This window comes from Leptosomus discolor, chromosome 4 (genome assembly GCF_034619465.1).
Source record: "Leptosomus discolor isolate bLepDis1 chromosome 4, bLepDis1.hap2, whole genome shotgun sequence".
Classification (NCBI taxonomy): Eukaryota; Metazoa; Chordata; class Aves; order Leptosomiformes; family Leptosomidae; genus Leptosomus; species Leptosomus discolor.
In genome coordinates this window covers 69,692,419-69,714,234 of record NC_141394.1, presented here as the reverse complement: position 1 = coordinate 69,714,234, position 21,816 = coordinate 69,692,419, and the positions used below count along the sequence as shown (strand labels likewise).

Sequence of the window (21,816 nt, the reverse complement as noted above, 5' to 3'; positions counted from 1 at the left end):
ATCCGTCTTTGGAAGGTGGAAGGATAGATACGGTGAGCTGCCCTTGTAACTGGTTTCAGGCTTTGCTTCCACTCCTTCCCAGTGTCTGCCATCAGCTAAGCTGGATGCTTTGGGCAATAGTGTTAAGAAAAAGCAAGTCTGTATGCGAATTCAGATACACAGTTCCTACAGCTTCTCGGCACTTTTGGGAAAGTTTGTCTGTTAAAAAGCACGGTTTCAGATCAAGCTGAAATTTTTCCTGATTAGCTAAAGAAAGCTGAAAAGAAAACCAGTGATTCACAGAACCTTAAACAAGTTTTTTTAAACTTCATGAACTTTACATGCTTGCTTTAGCCACCATCGCTTGCCTGTCATTTGGCTATAAGCAGTCATGTTTGCGGTGGTGGCTGGGTTGCTCCCCTGCTGAACACAGGCAATCCACAGAGTCCAGAAGTTCCCCCAGAGAAGAGGGCATTCAGGCTTCTAGTCCTAGCAGCTGTAATGCAGCTGTGGAGCCATGCTTTATTTCTGGCAGTCACCAGTGAAAAGTCTAGTCCAGACATATTCTATGACTTAGTTTTCCTGAAGTTTTTGTTTGAATACAATTTAAGAATGCATTTACATGGCAACACCTTTGAATTTTGTCTTGGAACAGGTGTGAACTCTTTTCAAGTCTACATGGCCTACAAAGATCTCTACCAGATGTCCGACAGCCAGGTAGTGCTCTGAATGCTTTTCATTGCTGTGGTCTGTCCTCTCTTCTGTGATCTCCCAACACTTGAGGGGTTGCTAAGGTTGAATCCCAGAGAAACATTCCCACTGACCTGAGTGGCACTGGAGGAAATGTGCAGTGGGGGAGTTCTCTCTTGAGGGTCAGTGCTGGGCAGTGCTGAACATCTGCATGTGTTCCTTCAAGTGTATGACATTCACTTTCTGCAAAGATTTTCTGGTGTTTGCAACATTGCAACCATTCAGCACTGCTCAGGATTTTGCCCTCACTTTATTTTGCTGTTACCTTTCAAGAACTGTAGGTCAGAGAGGGAAGAAAAGATGAAGCACTTGAGGCAGTGGCAGTTTGAAGGTTTCAAGAGTTTCTCAGTTGCTGCGAACAGCTAAATGGAGTTGCTCTTTGGGGGAGGTGGCCTTTTCTCATTAGGGCTGGAGATAACAATGAGCTTGTTTGTCCAGAGCTCATTACAGATTCCAGACTCTTCAGCTTTCCCACTCATAAGTATCAGGTCATTGTAAATGGACAATGGCATCTGTTAGTAATAATAATGTTTGCTTATTCAGTTGAGAAAATGTTTCTTTCTTACTTATTCCCAGAGCTATAGCTCTCGATTTCTTAAATAACTGTTGTTACACCTCCAATACATGTGGTTTTAATTGGAATTTTAGGCATAATAATATATAAATATTCTCTGAGAGGCAGTGCCTGTTAAATTGAACTCCCTGTTGGAATTGCCAAGAGAAATACATCAAAATGTTTAATGTGTGGCTAGACTAATGGCTGTTACCTTGTTTAAATGTGCATATTGCAAGCTGTTTATTCCAGCCCATTCAATGCTTGCTGAAGTGTCCCAATGCAGAAGTGGACACTGAAGAAACCATGTCTTCAGTATTTGCTCTGTGTTTGAAGACTGGGCTCCCACATTACTGAAGTCTGGTTTAAACAGGGAACACATTAGCTGAATACCTTTTGGAAAGAGAACTGAATTTCAGTAGATATGTGTTCAGAAATTGTCAGTAAAAGCAACAGGATAAACCATTTCCCTTCTGTTTGGATAGGATTTGAATTTTAGAAAGCAATTTAAAAAAAGGATGGTCTAGAGAAAATGCTGCAGCTTTTAATTGCAGAGTTAAAGATGTTGGTGAAAGCTTCACACTATCTGCTCTAAGAAGATGGTGCAAAATGCCTGCACTTCAGAAAAGAGGTGTTTAGCTGTACAAAAAGTGTCTGTAGTCCATGGGAGTAATTCCATTTTACATTTGCTAAACTATGGAAAAGAGACTACTCACTAAACTTAGGCTTGGGTGGAAGGACATGAAGAGGTAGCTCTGCAGTACAAGGGGTGGGGGAGGCACTATGTCCGAGGGAGATGCAACCCTGCTCAGGACTTTTGACTCTGTCTGGGTGCAAAAGGGCAGAAGTTTGTCCTGGGGCTGGCTGGTGTGTAAGGGGGTGCGTGAGTCAACACCAAGCAGTGAAGCTCATTGTGTAGAAATTGGAAAAGGGAGATAATTTGTTATTCAGCTAGATAATTACCAGCATAGAAGGTGCAAAACTGAGGTGAACGGAGAAGTCTGAGTGTTAAGTAATGTGTTTTCCTTATTCAGCAGTGTTTCCTTCTTTGTACTACCTGCAGCTTTATGAAGCCTTTACCTTTCTAAAAAGTCTTGGTGCTGTTATCCTGGTCCATGCTGAAAATGGAGACTTGATAGCTCAGGTGAGTTAACTGTCATTTTTGCTTTACTGTGTGAGAAGACAGACACCAGAGAGGAGAAGTAAAACCCTCCAGTCAGAGTATGGGTAGGAAAAAAGGAGCTACCTGCTAAGTGCCTTAATTTAGCCTGATGCCCTACACACCGCTGGTGTAAAGCCTGGGATGAGAGGATGGAGGCCCTTTTGCGTGCATGATTTGGCAGAGCATCTGTGAGGTAGAGCAACAATCCAGACAGCTCCTTGCCTTGGCAGCAGATGAGGACTGGATGAGGGGGGCAGAAGGGAGCGAGAAGATCTCTTCTGAATCTGGCAGAGACAAGTGAAGCAGAACAGCATAAAGCCTTGCTCAGAGATTTTGGGGACAAAAAGTGGAACTGGGAAGCTTTTTGTTAATGACTCTTGCTGCAGCTATCAGCATAAGCAGCATAGTGAGTTTGGAGTGGGTGATAAAGCTCTCAGACTGATTTATTTTTGAGAATATTCTTACAAATCTCTGAAGTTTGAGAATAAGAAACCACTGTGATCTTCTAAATGCCTAAAAAATGCACATTAAAGTGTAAGTCATGCTCTTTGAAGTTGCCTCTCAGAACCAGGAAACTGGGCTCAAATTCAAAATGTTCCATTAAAAGGTCCCAGATCCCCAGTGCTGTCTTTGCAGGTCAGGTCCCCGGCGTAGGTAGTGTCCTCACACTGGAGTGTGCTGTAGCTCTGTTCTGTGCCACAGCACATTGGAAGAGGTATCCCAAGGACAGCAGTCAATAGTAAACCTCCCACTGGTCTTTCAGAGGCCAGGATTCCCCTATAAAACAGAATGGGCGGGTTTGGGTGGGTGTTGTTGTGACTCTATACATCTGTGGCAGATTAATCTTTTAAGGCTGTTGCAGAGACATCTCCCTCCTCTGATCCCTTGTATGTGCATCGAGCCTCTCTGAGGTCCATGAGGCTCCGAGTGAGCCGACTGATTTATCTGCTGAGCTCTTTATCTGCTGGCTTATCTGCTAAGGACTGGGCTGCAGAACTGACAGGGAAATTACAATAGCTAAAAACAAGTTGTCTTTGAGATCTGGACTAGGGAAGCCACCTTGTCTCATGGTTAAGGTAGAACCTCAGGTGAATGTTCAAGTGGTTGGGCGGTGTGTAAGGGCTGTTGCCCACATGGGTTTTATTTTGTTCTTTTTCCCTCTGTGGGATTCTGTCCTTTATCTACCTGGTAAGAATTTACTTGCTTTGAGAGCCTTCTTTCCCTTTCCGCTTCGAGTTTGGCTGAAGTAACCACTGGGCTCAAAGTTAATAGTGAGGAGTCAACAGGCACATACAGTGCAGTTGTGTCCTTCCCCTGCTGAAACCAGGTGAAAACCCTCATTTGGGTTCAAGAAGGAAAAAACCGCTGATTTCCCATGAAGTTTGGCATGATTTAAAGCTACCAAAATATATAATTTATAGAATTAATACCGTATAAAATATATCCAGTAGACTGAAAATGAATAGTAAGAAACATAGCAAGTCAATATTACTGTAGGCAAAATGAAACAAATCAAATGGCACCCATGATGTTTTGATACGTTCCTCATTAAAATCAAGGCGCACTCGTGGAACTGCATTTCTGATAGAAATCTGTTTCAGTTACATTTTTTTTTGATCAGCTTTAATATACAGCCATGGCATATGAACATAAGGGACAGAGAAATTATTGGGAAAAGAGGAAGTAGTGAAAAATGTGAATTATGTTATACATCAAGATATTTCTTCACCATTGCCATGGCTCATAAATTCAGTCTTTCCTTATGCTTTTATTTAGAAGGATTATTTGGATAGTGAAAAGAAGGCTGCCTGCAGGGAGGTTTTTCAGGACTATCCTGTGTGAAAATAGAAATTTGATCTTATCAAACAAATATTCTAGCTTATTACCACTATCAAATCCTCTTAGAGTGGGTAATTTTATCATATGATCTGATTTTATGACTTCTTTCAAGGTGCAAATCTATCCTACTTTGTGTAGCCAGTCTTTGCCATCTTTTTTTTTTTTTTTTTTTTGTATGGTTGTAACTTTATTTTTTGTTATATTTTAATTATCTGAAGTCTTTAACTGGCACTGTTCACAGCTGTTGCATTAATGATTTAGAACAGCTATTTTTAAGAATACATGTGAAACATTATGATTTGCTAACCAAAATATTCTCAATTACACAGTCAGATTAATACATTCCTATTAACGCCTCTTCAGCCTTGATTGATTTCAATGAAGGCAAAAGTATATGTGAATATTAACTTGCTCAAGTTTTGCCAGAGTATGTTGATAATGTGTGAGCTTTTCACCCTCTGGGACCTGGGATCAAATATTTGTTAGATGACACTGTAAAGTATGTTCGGTAACTTCATTCTGGTCTCTAGGGGATATTTGTCTGTATCACAGAGTCATTACATTTGTTGAAATCGGCTCATTAGAGACCTGTGGGCAGGGCAGGCCAGGGTCAGGGTACATCAACAGCTCTGGTCCCACTTCTGCTCTGCTGGCAGACCTGGACCAGCCTCAGATTAGAAGTGGTTGACTACCATTTTCTGCAAAAAGAGAAATTTATTCCAATACCACTACTTGGCCTTAAATTAAAAGATAGGTGAAGCTTTTTGTCTATTTTAAAAAATTTATCTCACTGCTGTGAAGCTGGATAGCACAGATTTTTTTCTGACAAACCACCACTGGTCCTAAGTTGGGCTTTTTGGTGTGGACACAGTGCTCTCACTACTAGAGGGCACTGTTTTCCTTCTGTGAAAATATAATTTTAGTGATTCACTCTGTAGGAAAAAGGTGTTACAGAAAACTGGATGTCAAAGGCAAGACTTTATTTGATGTCAGCAATGCTAAAAGTTTAAAGAAGTTACAGTGCTTCGTGGGCTGCAGCCAGAGAGGAATTTGTGCAAGTAAAGAAAGAATCACAGGCTGGAAATAATATTGAAGCCTGTTCCCTGGCTTGGTGTCTTAGTGTTAAACAAGACTTTCTGGAGGGCGGAGGAGATTTCTGATGGTGCAGCCCAATGGCTTGAGGCCCGAGTACACTCTGTTACACTGCAGAGAAGTCTTTCCCTGAAAGCTGTGCTGGTTGAGCAGCGCAGACACCGGGGTCGCATGGGACCAGTTTAGAGCCAGTATTTTCAGTCCTCCTCCCCCGGCAGCAGGCTCACAGCTGCATTTACACAGACAAAAAAGGGACACTCAGACAATATGGCTGTTAATCCGCCGGAGGGTGCCTGGTGCAAGGGTCTCATCCTGGAGCGGTTGTCAGCATTTATCTCTTATGTTGCAGGAACAAAAGCGTATCCTGGAGATGGGAATCACTGGACCCGAGGGACATGCTCTGAGCAGGCCCGAGGAGGTAAGAGACTTCACTCATTTTGCCGTTCCTGGAAATATTTTGTTGAACACGTCGCATCGGAGCTTGGCTTCTGTATGTGCAGATGATAGATGGATGCATGGGGAAGGGCAATAGTCTGCTTCTCCTGCAGCTTCTTCCAGTATTATTCAAAGCCTTGAAAAGTCCAGGTCCCCATCAGCCTGTTTGTTTGCCTTTTGCTGCTGCAGCAGGTGCGTTCCCTCGGTCTGGGGATGAGAGTGTCCTTGTATGCTCAGGAGTCACAGCTCCTGCTGCCCTGGACTTCGATGTGCATGTATTTTTTGAGTGTGACCCTTGTGATTTGATTTGTGATAAGAAAAAAAATAGGCTTATCAGGGTAAAAATCAGCACTGCAGCTTGTGGGTTAGGCTTTGGAGTAACTGCATTCATTAAAATGCTTCAGCTGAAAACCTCCTATGAGATGCATGTCTACATACATGCCATGCGTATGCGTACGCCCACATATAAATCTACATTTATGCCAGCAGATACATTCGTAGTAGAAATGCAGGCTATAGAAATGCAAATATGTGAGAATGGAAAGATGCTGAGAGGCAGTTCATTTTATGCAACTTTCTTATAATAAAAACCAGTCTCTGGCATGGATCATCTCAGGCATCTGGAAAGGGTTTCTTTAATGAGAAGGAAAAGGTGGAGACATGTGGATGTCCCTTAATGTACACAGTTCAGACCATTAATGGAATGATGGATGGCGGTAGTGGGGAGTGACTGCTTTCATTGAAGACTAAAGAGACAAGGTCCTGGGGATTTGAGGCTAAACGTGAAGAGATTGTTGTGGTTTGCAGATCTTTATATAACCTCTCCTCAAGGCAAAAGGAACCAGCTTAATTGGTCGCATTCTTCTTCTGTTGAACTGTTTATGTGCTTTTTCATTTTGCTGTTTAGCTTCCACCTAAATTATTCTAAAAGAATGGGGTTGTTTCCTTTTAATGAGAACAAGGGCCTAAGGACAATCTGTATTTGCAGTTTCCAGAAAGGAATTTTGCATCTTTCTGACCACTTCAGCCCCAGTGCTGAGGTACAGAGGACCTGCCTCCTACCCTGGTCTTCTGTGGGTGCGTTTGGGGCTTCCAGAGCAAGTGTTTTGATAAAAGTGCTAGGACAACCCAAAGCGACAGTCTGATTTAAGAAAAATTATTTTGCAAAACTGTGAAGAGATAAGCCACGTGGTTTTGGAAGGGCTAAGTTGCACAACTTTACTAGCACAACTCCAGGAGAAAGTTTCTCTACTGTCAAGTCAGTATTTTCAGTCACAACAGAGTTTTAGGTGTTAAAATGCCAATAGTGTGAGTCCATCGGGGAGGGAGGTATAAAACTGATGACTGGGGAAAGGAGTCTCCAGAGATGCTGGGAAACATGGCTTCTCTGTCTGAAGATGGCTGCTTTGTGTGCCTGCGTCCCAGATGGCTCTCTGGGAGGAGATTGCCTTTACGCTTGCTGACAGAGGGGACTTCCTGGGCGATGCTTCAAAGGCTTGTATGGATTATGGGCTAAATTCGGTCTATAGTGCTGAAGTTGCTGTTTGAGAATACTTTACATTCACTGTCATCTTATCCTTATGTAAAGATTGCACAGGGTAAGCTGCCAGGGAGAGCTCTGATGTTGTCTCCAAGCTGGGGCAATGTTTCCTTGCTTTGTTCTCCTTCCAACTGCAGGGTAGAAGTCTGAAGCAGAAAGATGGGAGGGAGGTAAGGAGGAGCCCCATCAGCTGCTTGGATGTGATGTTTTCTGGGGTGCAGGGAGCTGTGTTTGTGCCGGGGCAGCTGTGTTAACAAGTATGGCGTGGCTGTGGTTACTCCTAAAGCAAAGTGCCTGAGGTTGGGTTAGCTCCCTGTTTCCCTGCACGGCGCCTCTCTCTATGGAAAAAGCACAATGAACACCTGAAGAGTTGTTGCTAAAGAGTGAGAAATATGGCTCAGTCCTCCAGTTTGTTTCTTCTTCACTCTGCTTTTGCAATTAATTTTTTCCTCCTTGTTTTCCTCAGCTTGAAGCAGAAGCAGTTTTCCGTGCCATCACCATTGCCAGTCGAATAAACTGCCCAGTGTACATCACCAAGGTGATGAGCAAGAGTGCAGCTGATATCATTGCACTGGCTAGAAAGAAAGGTAAAAGACTTCCTTTTCTCCCCCAAACTTTTTTTGGTTTGTTTGTTGGTTTTTTTGTTGTTGTTGAGAAGAAGCTCAGTGGAAAAACCTGTACATCTTGACCCAAATCACAAGATATAGGCAGAGGTTACCAAAGAATGGTAACACCATCACAGACCCTAAATATTTACAGCTGGGAAAGATGAAGGGAAGTCCTTCTACATTTTTCAGTTGAGAATCTCTCCGCACAAACTGTCAGCTTGAAGATTGTGTTGTAACTCTTCTTTATTCTTTTCTGTCTTCTTTTACTTTTCCCTTAGACTGCTGTGTCTCTGTTCATGGGAGGGAGATATTTTACTCCTAACAGGATCTAGCACATCCTCTGTGCATTTTGGGGGTATTTTAGGGTATTACCCTCCAAAGAGTGGCTTGGGCAGTGAACCTGCTGCTAGAGATGCCTGGTGCTTGCTCCTGGCCTTGCCACTGGAGGTTGACCGCTCCAGATGTGCACTGGGGACATCTGTAGGTTGACACTGCTTGCTGGGGCTGCGGAGGGATCCAGGTTACAAAGCACCCAGAAGGGACTTGTGAGCCTGGAGGCAGCTGCTTTCAAAGCTGCATTTGCAAGTCAGGACTGTTCTACTTGTTGGTGCTACAAAGCATGTGAGCAATATGGAAAAGCCAAAGAGCAAAATATCGTCTTGATATTTGTATTCTTGGAGACTTGGAGTATAGTACTGGGGACCATATGCTGCTATCTGCTGGTGCTATGCCCAGCCTGGGAGTAGTAAAAAGGCATCTGTCTGCTGGAGCCCATCTTCCACGTAAATGGACTCCAAAGCAAAGCAACGTAGAGAACATGGCTGTGATTAAAACAGTACAAATTAAAACCAGATCTGAACTGTCTCCTTCTGGATTAGAAAGGGAGCTTTGTAAATTCGCTGATCAAAAGCATGTGTAGCTCAGAGAGCCTCCTGATTAATTTTTTATCATTCAGACAAAGCCAGGGCTGCTTAATTTTCTGGGAGCTATGCTAGGCCATGTAGCAATGTGTAAATTATACATGGCTGCGTGCAGTAAGCAGTGTAATATGCTGAAGAGAGAGTGAATTGTAATCTGTTCCTGTGTATCCTTGCTTTCCCCAAGGTCCCCTTGTTTTTGGAGAGCCTATCACTGCCAGCTTGGGGACAGATGGGACACATTACTGGAGCAAAAACTGGGCCAAGGCTGCAGCATTTGTGACCTCGCCACCTCTGAGCCCTGATCCTACCACTCCAGATCACTTAAATTCGCTCTTAGCATGGTAAGACCTTCATTTTTTTACAGGCTGATGGTCAGGCAAGTGCAAAAGTCACATGGGATGAAGCGTCTAGGGATCAGCTCAGTTTCCTCAGTCTCATACACAAAACAGCAGAGAAGGGGCTGTAGAAAACCAGGGATGGTTATATCCCTGTGTTTAGCCTGTCGGTCAGGTGAGCAGGCACGGAACTCTCCAGCTCTTGGTTAGCATGTTGGAAAGGTAACTGATGGTCATTCAGGAATTGTTTTTCTTTCTGCTTTTCAAGTGATTATTAGTTGTACAGCTAGATAGTCTTTAGCCAAGGACTTCAAATTGTTTTTCTCCCTAGTTCTGTTTTCTCCAGCCAAATTGTTAATACGTAGTAGGATGGCATCCTCACTGTCCAGCGTAAGCAACAGCTTGGTGGATGGACCCCCATCTGTGAGAACAGACTCAGTTTTAAGGCCCTGTTCATATCTGGCAAGCACAGCTCCTGAAATCAGGGTTGTCTCTGAATGCAGAAATGCCTGGAATGGAGAAAACTTTCCTGGTGCAAATTTTGCCAAAGCTGGTGCAGGGCTGTAAGCTGTGAGCACTTTTGAGAATTAGGCTGCCCTAAACTAAATTGTAAGTGTTTGTAGGAGAGTTCAGTGGTTTTATCTCCTGTCTATTGCAGACTTCTGACTTGGTAGTTTGCCTTCATCTGGGATGGACCAAAATCATATAAGTTTGCTTGTGCTTAGTTCTTGCAGCCTTGTTTTCACTTTTAGCTTGCCTTGTGTCTTTATACGTTCCAGGGTCCTCAAGCTGGAAGTCAGCAAAAATAAGTGGTACATATAGAGAAGGTATGTCAGGCAGGAGGAAGAGGCCAGAGTGGATTACAGAGGAGACTGTCAGGGACTTGGGTGGAGACAGGCTGGTGACTGGAGGCTATCACTTGACAGGTTAGGGGTATGAGCTGATTGTCTTCAGGTTGGCAAGGGGAGGGTTATCACTAGAGATGAGAGGAATGTGCACAGCAGAGGGAGAAATGTCTTTCTTATATCGAAAAGAAGACATCAGCAATGCCTTGCCAGAAACCCAGACCATAAACCCATCCCTAAAACTATTTCCTGCCTGTAGCCAGCTGTGGGTCTTCTTTAGCGTAAGCAAAAGACCATCTGCTTTGAAATGATGTGGAAATTCACAGCTGAAGTCCCACCAAGGCAGATTGCTAGTGCTGAAGTGAGGAACTCCACTTACCATTCAAACCATTCTTTAACACCATGTGGTGCCACTCATCTCACCTGCTGCCTCCTCTTTGTAGGGTTGCCAGTGCTCTAGGCAGAGCAGTAGATTTTGTACCCTAAAAGTGGCCCATTGGTCTTCAGAAAACATCTCCCCCTGAGGTTAGTTTTCCACATGGCTAGGTGGCAGGCTGTACGGCGGGCAGTGCCAGTGTGGCTGGTAATGTAAGGCCCCTGCATGTGTAGTTCAGGCTTGGGCAGAGCTGCCCTTTGGATGTGATGGGAAGCTGCCATCAGTTGATACCACTTCTGCAGTATGCACACATCTTTCCTTGCACACGGTGGGTCAGGCTGTCCACCGAACCCAGGTCTTAACTCAGCTGCCCGAGTGATGCTGCATGGACAGCACTACTAATGAATGCACAGTTGGCCTCCTAGTTACATGCGGTTCTGGTAAGAATACGCAGGAATTTGTTCTGTTGTGACGGTCTGATGGCAGAAATTCTTTTCCATAATTGAGTTTTCTGTTCCTTAAAATAAGAACAAGGAAGAAAAATGACCTTTCTGGTATGATCCGTCATTATCAGCACTGTAAAACGTGGAGCTCATTGTGTGAGAGCAAGGCTCTTAGCCAGCACATGTGAATGTGTATCAAAATGTTTGGCTCTACTCTGTCAGACATGGCTATATGTTTTTTAGAAAAGTCCCAAAATAATAGTATGTGGGTCAAAACAGATTAGCTGAAATAGCAAGAAAATTTTCAGAACTGGAATCCAAACAATGACTTTTTTTAACACTAACATCAGAAAGACAAACTGAGGAGTCACAGAAGTTTTCATTATCCTCCAAGCGTGCAAAAGTGGCTTTTTTTTCCTAGTGGCTTAAAGTCCTAGATCTTAAATGACAGCAGCTTAGCCTGCTTTTAGTTTTAATACTTTAAATCTATACTGAGAAACTAAAAAAAGAAGTGTATATTTTGTCAGTCTGCCATGCATTTGTGGGGAATTTTATTCAAGGGTGATTGTAAGGACAGTATTTCACTTTTGTATTACACTGTTCATTAGGAGACGAATATTTTACGTTCATTAAAAAATCCTTACAACATTCTTCTTCTGCAAGTACGCAGCATACTGGTTGTGCTGTTTTCCAGTTTTTCACTGAAAAGCTGAATGTCTAAAATCCATCATGTCTCACGGACGCACCCACACGAGACGGAGCAGTCACTCAGAACACCCCTACAGACCTGAGCAAACCGCATGCCCTGGTGCCAGGCAGAGGCACTCACAAACAGACAGAGGAGCTACTCAAAATGGGGATTTATTCCAACCAAAGTTTGTGAACACTCTGACAGACCAAAGTAAAGTTCGGATGTCAGTTGGGAATCTACTACTACAAAGCTTGACTTAAGAATTCCTACAGTTTTTAAACAAGCCTTTTAGAAAAATGATCCAAAATGTGCACACACTCACTCACAAAAAGGGGGAAAATCCCTCACTCAAGGGTACCCAGAAGCTAGTCGCTCACCCAAATGGGGCAAGGACTCACTCACGGCTATATCCAGCAGCATTCACTCAGCAAAGGTAGGGGGTGAGGGCACTCAACCCTGGGGAGTTCCCTCAGGCAGTGTCCCAACCCAAAGGGAGAGTCCCCACCTGCAGCCCCGCTGCTCCGAGGAGGACCGACTCCATCTGGCTCTGCATCGGGGCCCCGTTTGTAGCTGAGTTGAGCCTGACCTATGGTCAATTTGCACTGGTGGGAAAAGGCAAGGTAAACAGTGACCAGGGTTCAACGGCTGGAAAGCCCCTGTCTGTGAGGGCTTTGCCTGGTCTCCTGAAAGACCTGATGTTTATCGGGTCTTCAGCAAGCCCCAGTCATTTTCCTAGTCAGGGTGGGTGCACCTGCCACACTCATGGGGTTTGCAGATTGGTTTTGCCTCGTGAGATTTGGTCCTTGTTTCATCTGTGGGCTGCGCACCTGGGGTAGCTTTCATCTTCCATGGTGTACTGCTGCATTATTGCCACTGTGATATGCCATCTCTTCTGAGCTAGAGGTGTGAGATCTTGATGCTTTGTGGAAGATGTAACCTGCCATGAAAGCCTTGTTTACGGTGAAGAATAAGGTGACAAAGTATTGATATGGCATTTAAAGATACACAAATACCCATTATTAATTCCCACCGCTCTCTCTTTTGGACATGTTTTCCATGGTGATCCCTTCTTGTCTCTCAGTTTTTTAGTTGATCTGATGCTCTTCCCCGTTTGACAGTAGAGTATATCTAGACACTAGGGGTGCCTGTGTGGTTAACCAGGAGGTGTTGGGCAGCTCTCAAGCAACATGCTTCTGTTGGTTAAACTGGGGAGTGCAGTGCATGTCATTAAATGTCATTAAATGTCAGAGGAGAGGGAAAACGGAGTTCAGAGGCAGCAAATCCTTTTTATCTTCCAGGTGTAGGCATTAATAGCATGGTGTAAGAAGCGCAACGTAACCTCAGGGAAATGGGCAGTGATACAGGGCCTGGCTGTGACATTCATATTTTCATGGTTGTATTCATCAGAGTGCGGAAAAGAGAGAGGGGCTAAGCCGCAAGAAACTTAGCTGACAGAAGGGCACAAAAACGAAGAAATGGCATTGCAATCTTCTGACTTAATTGTTGTGTTAGAATAAATGAATGTTTAACTGATGGATTTGGTTTAATCCCGTGGAGTAATTGCAGGCAGTCATTAATAATCAGGAATAGCTAAAACATAGCTAGCTGACTTTTCACTGTTAAATACATGGGTTTGGCTTCTGCTAAAAACTGGATGGATGGGTGTGAGCATGGTGAAGAACCAGAAAAGAGGCCAAAGGTCCTTCCCTGTCTGTCAGCAATCATTAGGGCTGGCAGCCCAGAAAATTGCTTTAGAATTACTGATGTGTGACTCTTTTTTCCTCTGTACTTGGCTATTTGCTAGCTTGCTGGAATCTAATTTTGTGGGCCAGAATCATTCAGATGTTTCAGAGGTAGAACTACCTCAGTTAAAGGAAAGGATGACAGGCTCTTGGGAACATCACCCTTCTGGAGTGATGGAAGAGAAATTATAGTATGTTTTAATGTGCTTGAGTCCTGTAAGCGTAATTAAGACCTGAAAATATCACCTGTTTCCTGTGGGTATCAAAGAACCTATCTTCTTTTTTGTCTGTTTTTCCAAGATTGTGCATATTGATTATGTTCTTCCTCCTTATTCTGGAGAGCAGCTGTGATCCACTTCTGTTCTCTGCAAAAAAATTTTCTCTAGGCTGGAAAAAATGACTTCTTAAATAAAAGCACTGTTATTTGGTAGCCCTTTTTGTGTTCTACTCCATGCCTTTTTCTGTGTAAGAGAAATCCAGAGCATGTGTTTGACTTGCACTATGCCTTTCTTTGTTTAATTAGAAGACTACCTGATAAAAATCTCTCCTTCCTGTTTTATTTTCATGGTTCTGTTTTGAAAGGTCAGACAAATATTTGTTTAAGAATTGCAAGAAAATTATACGTGCAGGGGAGGAATGCAGGGAAACAAGATTGGTGCTCATGACCTTGCATTGTAAAATTTACCATTATTTTTCAACACGGTTGTGAATTAATTTATATTGAGAGTGTCAGACATTTCATACAAGCTTCCGATCATTTCCTTAATCCTAGAGTAATCCTTTGTCCTGGTTAGTGGGCTTGTGCCTGATCTCTGTCGATAAGCAGCCTGAAACCCGAGGGGGCTGTAATCTGGGAGTTCAGGGTGCTTCTGGGGGAAAGTGGAGATGTCCAATGCCATTGTCGGTCTTCAGTGATCTGTAGCCAACGTGTAAAGGCTGCTGACATGATTTACAGCCTATGCCTCTGGCTTGAAAGGTCCTTTCACAGCTAGTCTGAGACCAAGGTAACCTTGGTGGTGCCTGATCTAAACCTTCTGTGTGTTAACTCCACAGTGGGGACCTGCAGGTGACGGGAAGTGGACATTGCCCATATAGCACTGCCCAGAAAGCCATTGGAAAGGACAACTTCACTATGATTCCTGAAGGGGTCAATGGAATTGAGGAGAGAATGACTGTTGTGTGGGACAAGGCTGTAGTAAGTAATTACTTACTGTTATGGACTAAAAAGAAATTGAGTGTTGGCCGAATAATGAAAGCCAGGAGACTTCTAGCCAGTACTTAAATGACTTTCTAACATATTTCTGAGAATTCCCTGAGAGAGTGTTACTATGAGGTGAATTGTTTATTTCAAAAACCTTCTCCAGTTTTATAAACTCAGGGCTGTGTTTCACTTTCAACACTGCAACACTAATGTTTTATTAGACCTGAGATTTCACAGACTCCACCACTCAGTTTTCAAGTTGTGTCAGAGTGGATGCTTCTCAGAGATGTAGGATCTGGAGCAGTTTAATGATTTTGAAGTGGACCCCATATAAATATGATGAATGGATTATTTGAATTTGGGAAGTGTCTCATCATTTTTGAGAAATTACAAATGGATGGCAGCTGAGCCTGAGGCTAGATGGTAAAATGCTTTGAAGGAGAACATTGCATGTAATTCATACTGGCATATTTTGCGGTGGGGTGCCGGTATAAGTTAGCAATTTTTTGATGGCTCCATGGATCCTATTATATAAGGATAATCTTCCTCCATTGTCCATCTTCACATACACACCCATGCACACACACTTACATAAGTTTCTCTGTTTTAAAATCGTTAAAACATTTAAATGGAAATTACTAGGACTAGCAACAAAACACCCTTAGGCATCAGTGTGTAAAGGAAGGGACCTTAGAAAACTGAGCAACCTGATGGTATCATCTACATTAAGTTTTTATTTGCTGTTCTTCGGGATGCCAGGAGTAACATATTCATTAGTTTGAAACTCCCAAATAATGTGCCTTTTATAAAGTCCTGCTTGGTAAAATCTTTGTTTCATGCAACATCACCATATATATGAACTACATGCTTTCCACTATCTCCCCAGCTGTTCACTGATCTGAATAGTAAATGCCCATTTTATAAGTGTGTGTTTGCTCAAATCATGTTTTTAGGCCACAGGCAAGATGGATGAGAGCCAGTTTGTAGCTGTCACCAGCACCAATGCTGCCAAAATCTTTAATCTGTATCCAAGAAAAGGCCGGATTGCTGTAGGATCGGATGCTGATGTTGTTATTTGGGACCCTGACAAGGTGAAGACTATAACAGCTAAAAGCCATAAATCGGTAAGAAGAAAGGAAAATCAGCAGAAAAAATGAAATATCACTGTTGCTTTTCAACTGTTGATCTAATTCATGTGAACACCAAATGCACAGGATACAGAGGAGTGGGGTAACTGCCTACTCTTATTCTGAAATGGGTAAATGTTTCAGAAGATGAAAATACTGAAATTTCACATTGGAAGCACTGGGATCAGGAAGGATTTATTTTCTCTCTGCATATACCATTGCACTATTTTTTGCATGCTTATGGCAGATCTGTAAATAGGTGTGAATCAGCAGCTCTGCAGTTGAGGTTAGTAAAGCTGTGATGATAAACTTAAAATGGGTTCACTTTTTTTTGCTTACCTGAAAAGCACCTGATATTATAAATTGCATGATTAAATCAACATTATTCTAAACTATGAGTGATGATTAAATATTTTGATAACACAACTCTGATCAGCTTCATGGCTTGGATTTTCTATTTCATTTCAAAGCTTTGCCTTAGTGCAGAGTACCGGTGACTCACAGTTGTTTTGATTTTGATTGTGAGAGGTTTTATTTTATGTGTTGTCTGTCTCAAAGTTGTTATCTTATTGTTCAGTGCTTTGGTCTTTTATATTAGGGAATTCTTCCAAAAGTTTTATGGGAAATCCAGTAATGTGGTTTATATTAAAAAGGCAAAATCCTTTAGAACCCTTTAAAAAGTAAGTTTAGGTGATTCGATTTCTATTTCTCTGTCTTGGGATTTCTCTGTATTTTCAAGAAAGTAATAATCACCTGCCCTTTGACATTTAGATGGGAAAAGGGCAAAGGGAAAACCCTTTAGATTCAGGCTTTCCTGGTCCTTTCTGGGCTTTTTCAGGTGAAAATATGTGTGCTGTCCCTTTGAAATTCCCTTACACAGGTACAGCAGATGCATGGTGGCACCGTGTCCTCTGTGTATCCCGCAGCTGAGTCACAGTTTTCTTTCTTATTAAGTCTATCGTACTTCTAGAGGCTTTGGATAAATACGGAAAGTCCTCAAAAACAAATGAGATAAAGCCTTGATGGAAAGTGAGAAAAGGAAAGGAAAGGAAAAGTCTGATCCAGGAAAGTCTGATCAGAGAGATTCTTTAAAATCATTTCATATTCCTTCAGACAAAACAATTTTATACAACTCTTAATGGCAGCTGTCTAAAACTATGACTACAAATACAGATTGTAAGTTACTAACTGAAAGAGGTCTTGTACCGAACTTGCAGTGAATATGTTGGTTAATCCTCAGGCCATTGAGTACAACATCTTTGAAGGAATGGAGTGCCATGGTGCCCCACTCGTGGTCATAAGCCAAGGGAAGATTGTGTTTGAAGATGGAAATCTGCATGTAAATAAGGGAATGGGCCGCTTCATCCCCCGCAAGCCGTTCCCTGAATATCTTTACCAGCGCATCAAAATCAGGAATAAGGTAATGTCAGATATTATTTAATCTTCTTTCTATCCATACCCTCTTGGAACCACAGTAGCATATGTTTTTTATTATTCTTGTGCTAATATGAGTCCATATGAGATGGACTATATAGGACTTATTCAAAACCCACAAAACTGGTTCCTCTGTAAGTGTGAACTGATGTCACTTAATTAACACTGTGAGCTTCAGTGGGTAGAGCATATAATTTCCAGCTGGGCATAACTGCCTTATGTCCAGCTGTGTGGGCTTTGGAAGGGAGGTGGAATAGTGACAGAATTTACTTTTAGTTAAAATTCAGGAAAAAGATAAAGCTTCTTTGGGAGGAGGGTTAGCCAGAAGAAAAACAGAATTTTAAATTGTTACTGAGCTTTGCATACTGAACTGCCACACTGCAGAGAAGAAAAAGCATGTAAGCCAGAGATACTCATTGCATTTGGCATCTCTGAACTGTTGTTCGTGCATTTGCTGAGCTGAGTATCAGCAGCATTCACAGCTCAGAAAGCTTTTCTCTTGTGTTTAATGAAAAGTTTGGGAAATGACCAAGATTAAGGACTGGGTCACTTCTGGTTTTGAATCATGTCAGTGCTCCTCTGATGAAAACCAATTGGCTTGGCACTAGTTTGGGCTTATTTGGAAATTGCTTCTTGCCACTGAGCAAGAAATACACTGTGTGAAGACAGGTAACAAGAGAAATTGACTAAAACTCCTATTTTCTTCAACCAAGCATAAATCATAGCCTGTGAGGATGGCAGCTGAAATTAGGTCTACAAGCAGGTTGATAAGTTTTTATCTTTCATCATTTGTTAAACAAATTTTGTCAAGCTGTGGGATACAAAAGGTCTGGACTTCTAATGAGAAAAGGCACTGTAAAAATGAAATCCATCTGCAAAAGTTTTGCAAAATACCAATCAGTGTTGCACTTTTTTTACATTATCCACTTAGATGACATGCGCCTTCTCTTCACACTTGCCTCTCAAGGGTTTAGTGCATGGGAGTTCTATAGAAATTAGTGGCAATTTAAATTTAAATTGTCATTTAAATACTGAAAACAACAATTCAAAAACGAGTATCAGGGAGTCGTGTGTTGCACAAAAGTAACCAGGCTGAGTAACTGGCATCTTGCAAGACGGTCTGGATTTTGGGAAAGACTTTTGATACTTAGGAAAGGTCTGCAGAAGGATGAAGAAAGGGACTAGTATTTTCGCTCTTGCAGCTCCCTCTGCTGCCTGCTGAGAGGAAGGGAGAGCAGATTCATGTCTGCGTTCCTTTTCCCACTATCAAATCTTATCGATTGAAAGTATCTCCAAAAACCCAATGATGGTCATTATCAGCCACCAGGAATATGTCAGTGCACAACAAAGGAATATGGAAAAAACATGTCAATCAAGGGGATGCAAAGCTGTAACTGGCACAGGATAGCAGTATAAACTTATCCCTGGAGCAAGGGTGGCAGTATAAATTCCTGCCTTTGTGGGTCCCTGGAATTTCATTGCTGTGATCGGCAGCTGCTCCCTTCTGGGCATTAGTTTTGGCTCAGCCTGCGAGATGGTGGGTCTTCTGAGCCTGATGTCCCCATCACTGAAAGTAAGGAAAATGCATTGATTTCTGTGAGAGCTGGATCAAACCCCGGTGAATAGTGTCCTTCCTATACAGTATTTTAATGTCACTGTTAACCTGTTGGTGAACTGTTTCTGAAACAATAATCTTGTAAGCCACAGATTTCGGATCTTTTTGATAAACTTTGGAGTTTGCAATTCAATGGCTTCTCCTGAAAATTGGAACTGTTTTAAAAAAATATTTCCTAGATTCCTGTGATGTTAAGGCCAGTGAGGCTGCTATGATTGTCTGTTCTCATATTCCTTACAGGAACTGTACAGAGATAAAATCTAGAGACCTCAAAGTGGAATCAGATCTCAAATGACAGACACTCTATTGACAAATAATGAAAGATGGGTCCCATGCTACAGTCTAGTGTATAACTGCTTTTCTAGTTCACAACAAGAAGTGGAAAATTTTTAAATTCTAATTTAAAAATTGCCACCACTTTTCAATGAATTCTAATGAAGATAATGATGTATTTGAAGGGGAGGAGCGGAGAGAACACAGGTAGGAGTAAAATTGCTACAATCAGTATAGTGGGTATCAGTCCTGCAACAACCAGAATGGGATTCAGCAGCTGAACAAGCCTTGCTGAACATCCTCTGAACAGAGAGGGAAGAGGTGATGGTGACAAGTATTACTTAAAATAAAGATATTAGGTTAGATCTGTTGACTCTTATTTCTCCCCATTGACTCTGAAAGATGCTTAGTAAGGATTTGTCTCTTATAATTTAAGTATATATAAAAATGGAGGGAGGAGGGTTTATAATTTTATGTATAAAGCAGACTGTAGCTTTGAGGAGAATGCATATGCGTTTTTACTTCAGCTAATGGAGAGTATAGCTCTGTACTCTTGTCTGTGCATACAGGCAGGTCTATCATTAGGGAGTGTTATCAAGGCATTCAGTGTCTGGGTTTTTATTCTCCTTTTGATCTAGGTGGGAGGACTGCAAGGAGTCTCCAGAGGAATGTATGATGGGCCTGTGTATGAAATCCCAGCTACGCCAAAATACGCAACTCCTGCACCCTCAACTAAATCCTCCCCTGCCAAAAACCAGCCTCCACCAATCAGAAACCTCCATCAATCTAATTTTAGCTTATCAGGTAAGTCAGCCTGACTCATCAGAAATGTTTTAAAGCCGTGAGTATGGATTATGGGTGATAAATTTCACTTATAATTACCTATTTTATCAAATATGAAAAAATTATATATACTCATATATATGTGTATACTAACACACATATATGTATGCATATATATGTTTTACACATTATTTCCGTAGGAATATTTTACAAGTTCTCAAATATTCAGAATGTTTGCAATATAAAATTTTTCTCTGCATGCAGCCTTTAGTATTATTTACCTGACCCACTGCAGTTCGTGGAGGTCTCTGGTTGATGTGACTGACGCCCCTTGGTGGTGTACACAGCTGGTGAGACTTGGGCCTGGTGCAACTCAGCGTGGCTCAGACATCTCAGATTTCTTTCTTGCTGCATCACCCTAAAACTGCTAGACATGGAAACCTCAACTGTTCTTGTCCATGGTCAGGAAACCATGTGCAGAAGCTATTCATACACAGATTAGAGTATTTCTTGTCTTTGCTCTTGGTGCCTGAAATATTTTCCATGGTACATGAGAAACAGACTGGGAAATCATCCTTTGGGGTTGCTGGAACCAATTCTTGTCATTTGAAGATAATTACAAGAGTGTCAAACCCATATCCTTCAAAAGTCTGCAGCCCAATTGGTAAACAGGGGACTTCTTATGATGTTGTTATGAAAGTCACTGGATTTTCTCCCCTGTGGGAGCCAATGGTGGAGTTTTTCTCCCTGCCAGATGCTGTTTAGAAACTAAATACAACTTCTGGAAGAAAGCAAATATTTAAAAACTGCTTCTGGTGAGTTTATTTTTGCCCATACACCTGGGGCCATGGTGAGCACATACAGATATGTAAATCTATATAAAGCAATAAAACGTGCTTACAAATTTGATATCTAACAATAATAACAGATAAGTGGGATTTTCACAAGGATCTGAAGCTGTGGTTTCACAGTCCGCTTCTGGATCTGGGTATTACCAAGGCATCTACTGGTATCAATTTGATCCAAATCAGGCAAAAGCACATTACTGCGTTCTTATGAAATTAAACAGAACTAGAGACTATGATAGCATTTAAAATCATCCTATGCTTTTATGGTAGTCTTACATTTCCTTTAGAAAGCTGAGACAATATTTAGCCTGGCAGAAAGCTCGCTGTCACCTTAAGCTTAACCTTTCAACATTTAAAAATGCAGTTTGAAGTGGGTGTGAGTTACATCAGCTCAATGCTTCTTTCCTCATGGATTTATGATCACTAACATCAGATTTACTGTACTGTTGACCCATGGACTCAGTAGGGACAAAATGAATGAGGCAGGTTTGAAAAATCGACCCTGCACATAACACGTTTTTGGGGTTTTTTTGTAGCTATAACTAATATTTTCTGTCAAGGTCTGATCTCATGAAGGGAACCCAGTCTGTAGGCTGTTATCCCTACATGGGCTTTTCTTCAAGTCAGTGGACAACAATTCCCCATGTAGGGTGAGCATCAATATGATCCCAAACATTTAATCCTACAGTTCTCATTGAAGACAACTGGAGCTAGGTACAGAAATGTGCCTTGAAGGTCTGTTTAGTACTTCAGTCAGAGGTCTGGCTCAAGAGAAGCCAGCTGATGGTGGTGTGAGGGAAGCGTAGCTGGAACTAGCCAGGTAGAATCTTACTGCTGTTGGTTTATTCCTTTTCATAGCTTTGTTTCCTAATTTTCTGTTGTTGCAGGAGCTCAGATAGATGACAACAACCCACGCCGTACTGGCCACCGCATTGTGGCACCTCCTGGTGGTCGCTCTAATATTACCAGTCTTGGCTGAAAAATGTTGATGGACAGAAATACAAGGATGAAGGATCGTGGGAATAACGTCCGTTCCCTTCAACATCTGTGTTACCGAACCCACAGTTTTATTTGGTACTAATGGAAATAAAAAACAAAATGTCTTTTTTTTGTATAGGAAGAGGTGATAATAGTGTGGTGTGTTTGCTTGGAACTACTTGCCTCACAATTGTGCTTTCATGCCATAGTCACCTTAAAGCATGGCACCATTGCCCCGTTAGTGACT

At 42.0% G+C, this 21,816-nt stretch overlaps 1 protein-coding gene across 1 annotated transcript in view; it reads left to right on the top strand.

Annotated features, from left to right (window-relative positions):
- Positions 1-21,570, top strand: part of CRMP1 (collapsin response mediator protein 1) — a 50,775-nt gene extending 29,205 nt beyond the window's left edge. The window contains exons 5-14 of the mRNA XM_086464731.1: positions 635-696; positions 2,346-2,426; positions 5,725-5,793; positions 7,817-7,937; positions 9,063-9,219; positions 14,364-14,505; positions 15,465-15,635; positions 16,879-17,058; positions 19,599-19,764; positions 21,479-21,570. Of these exons, the coding sequence (XP_086320857.1) occupies positions 635-696; positions 2,346-2,426; positions 5,725-5,793; positions 7,817-7,937; positions 9,063-9,219; positions 14,364-14,505; positions 15,465-15,635; positions 16,879-17,058; positions 19,599-19,764; positions 21,479-21,570 (1,241 nt within the window). The remainder of the gene's footprint in view (positions 1-634; positions 697-2,345; positions 2,427-5,724; positions 5,794-7,816; positions 7,938-9,062; positions 9,220-14,363; positions 14,506-15,464; positions 15,636-16,878; positions 17,059-19,598; positions 19,765-21,478) is intronic.
- Positions 21,571-21,816: the final 246 nt, after the last annotated feature.